Below are 3,188 nucleotides of genomic sequence, written 5' to 3' on the forward strand. Positions count from 1 at the left end.
CCCGGTTGTTGATCTATCCACATACCAATATTTGGTCAACATGTAATTTTGACCTTTGTGCATGTTAAGACATTGGGCGAGTCTAATGACAGTATGACACATGGTAATGCCCTATAATCCTGGAGGGGCTATGTGTATAATCAAATGAGCTTTCACTGCTGCGTCAAGAACATTTTTAACCAGGTATGGACCAATGGCAGGTCGATTGTTCCCATTCAAGCATATCTTGTTCAAAGTCGGGATGGCATAATTCCATTATCTTATCGCTCCCTTCATCTATCACATCACCTAGGATGCAATACTTTTGACTCATGCCGTGTGGGCATAATCAACAATCATGGATGGAAGATCTTACCTCCCGATGCTATATGGTATCGATGTGTTTGAGAGTGAATGCATATCAGTGGTTTTCCTACTAGTGTCCCAACTCGCTATTGTTCCTTTCCATCTTCCTTGAGCTTTGTGGTGTGTAAGAACTGGGTATATTTCCGTTGAGCAATTAGTGGGAAAGGGGTAAAGCTTGGTTGGAATATGGCATGTGATGAGATAGAAATGCTTGGCACCAATTGGGGCTCTTTTAGTGAATAACCAACCGTGCCATTTTTTTGTTAGTATGGCGAAATCCTAGGATTTGCATCGATGGTTAGTCAATTCTATTTTTCGTCAATATTAGCCAAAATATGATTGTTAAAATCTTAATTAAAACACAAGCAAGCCTATGGAATCATCCGAACTCAAAATAAGCACAAGGGTAACTCTTGACTTTTGAATAGGCTGTAAAGAAAAGCAAAACCACTAATTCTATCTTGGGTTACTCCGCTAGTGTCGACAGTGGAATTGGGTGAGGTTACTCAACCATTTTGCGGTAGTACCAGGCTATGGTCTCATTTTCTCTCCTTGGGGGTCTATATGATGCGATATATCGCTCTATGTGTGTTCATGTTCCCTCGTTGTTGTTGTGGCGTTCTCTTCACCGTTGTTCCGAACGCGGCGTAAATTTAGTCCAAAAAATGGTTCGACTCCAATACTTTTTATCTACATAAGGCTTTTACCATGAAGACTTCTTCTTCGGGGCGTTGGTATAGCTGGACCTTAGCATGTCCTTTTTCTAACTACATGATACAATGTTAGGCCGATTCCTACGATGAAGGGAGTGGGGGAGGGCTGCCCTTGGGTCGTGCTAGTGATCGGGCTATGTAAGAATCGAGTCCTATTTTGCTAATTTCCTGAAATATCTTCTATCGTCGGAGGGCAGAAGCTACAAACCGGGTTGTAATTTATTATTTCCTCGAATATCCTGTATCAGGTCATCACTCAGTCGTGCGGTCTTATTTTCTCATCATTTTTTTTGAACTTCTACTGGACCTGATAAATGTCCAAGAGCGACCTGAGCGTAGCCAAATGGTTAGGTTTCTTGTGGTTAAACCAGCCCACCCAATCCTAAACTTGGCACTTGTGCACACATCTTTTTGGATTTATTTTAGTTTTTTCGTCAATGTTTGTTTAGAGGAGACGTTTCTGTCAACTAAGAGGCGCATGTGCTAACTTTGTCAATCTTAAGATGTGTGTCGGCCCGGTAATTTGAAGGTGCTCTTAGTAGGGTGTGTGTACGTACGTCCATAGGGCGAGTGTACGTGCGTATATGATTATACTATATGTTAAAAAAATGTTCATGACAAAAGTTTACAGCACCACATGATTAGACACACAAAACATAATGCTCAACGGCCCTGTAATCTGAACCTTGGGGATCGTATGTATGAAACCTATAAATTAATCTTGCAATCCCTTCTCTTCTCCATTTTCTTGGAGCTTGAGAGGTTGCATTGCATCTGACCATATCGTGGACGAACATCAATAAGAAAGATAAGAAAGGGCTGTTCTTCATCATCAAGCTTACTATACATAAACGGTGAGCCGATGCATGCATGGCTTGTCTGTAATTGTAAAAACCCGAAGATCGATCGTGCGAAGACGTACGCGCGCGTGAGATCAGATCAGACGTTGATCCCTTGCATCATGATCTTGAACTCGCCGAAGTCGATGCGGCCGTCGCTGTCGCGGTCGACGTTGCAGATCATCTCCCGGACGTTGGCCAGGCTGCTGGCCTCGGGCATGCCCAGCTTCTTGAGCACCTCCTGCAGCTCCGACGCCGAGATGAAGCCGTCGCCGTCGACGTCGAACACCTTGAAGGCCTCCCGCATCTCCTCCTCGTCCTGCCCGCCGGCGCCGCCCTCCTCGGCGTCGTCGGCGAGGGCGCCGAAGAGCGCGTCGCCGAGCGCGCGGTGGAGGCCCTCGAAGTCCTCGAAGTGGAGCCCGGAGGCGCCGGGCGGCACGTGCGCGCCCACGGTGGCGGCCAGGCTGGCGCGGTCCGCCTCCAGCCCGAGCGCGTCCAGCGCCTGCGCCAGCTCGTCCACCGTGATCTCGCCGTCGCCGTTGCGGTCGAACATGTCGAACACGCGCCGCAGCCGCACCGCGTTCAGGCTGCCGTTGCGCAGGCGGAACGACGGCGACGGCGAGCCCTTGGACAGGGCCTTGGCCGCGCCCTGGCTCTGCTGATGCTCGCCGGCCATTTGCCTTGCTTATTTTCGGACGGTGTGGGGAGGAGGACCGCGCCGAGACTCTCGCAGCTTTATAGGACGGGGGGTGGAAGGAGGAGCGGGGCCGCGTCGGGTCCCCGGCGGAGGCGGAGGGCTGGCTTGGCGTCCTTCCTTTTTCTCTGCCGCGAAATCCATCGCCTACCATACTATTTCCATGGAAACAACCCGATCACGGTGGACGTGTTGGATCTGTCGCAGGGGAAGCAAAACACGCTGGGAATCGATCGGTCGAGTTAGGTATGTTGCCCCTAACCTGAGGAGCCATCCCGCGTGGAGTAGGCAGCACACTTTCGCACCGGCCTCGGGCTGGCTTTGCTCTCTTCGTTTGTGAACCTCTGGTACCGTGCAAGCTCGCATTCATACCTTGTGTCTGCCGGCAGAATATCATGTCGAAACCAACATTTGATGGAAACAGATAAAAACCACTTGAAAACGATGTTTTGAAGTTTTAGAAAAAACTAAAAAAAAACGGAATGTTAAGAGAGTGATGTTCTGGTTCACTGATTGTTTCCAATGTCTGCCTCACTGACTGTTTCATGTGTCTTCTCGTTTCATATCAAATATTCCCTCTTTCTGATTTTAGAGGTC

At 48.7% G+C, this 3,188-nt stretch overlaps 1 protein-coding gene across 1 annotated transcript; it reads right to left on the reverse strand.

Annotated features, from left to right (window-relative positions):
• Positions 1-1,654: 1,654 nt before the first annotated feature.
• On the reverse strand, positions 1,655-2,686 carry LOC123048691 (probable calcium-binding protein CML24). Its single transcript, XM_044471736.1, has one exon. It carries the CDS (start codon positions 2,571-2,573, stop codon positions 1,998-2,000), a length of 576 nt encoding a protein of 191 aa, XP_044327671.1. The 5' UTR covers positions 2,574-2,686; the 3' UTR covers positions 1,655-1,997.
• Positions 2,687-3,188: the final 502 nt, after the last annotated feature.

This window comes from Triticum aestivum, chromosome 2D, assembly GCF_018294505.1.
Source record: "Triticum aestivum cultivar Chinese Spring chromosome 2D, IWGSC CS RefSeq v2.1, whole genome shotgun sequence".
Taxonomy (NCBI): domain Eukaryota; kingdom Viridiplantae; phylum Streptophyta; class Magnoliopsida; order Poales; family Poaceae; genus Triticum; species Triticum aestivum.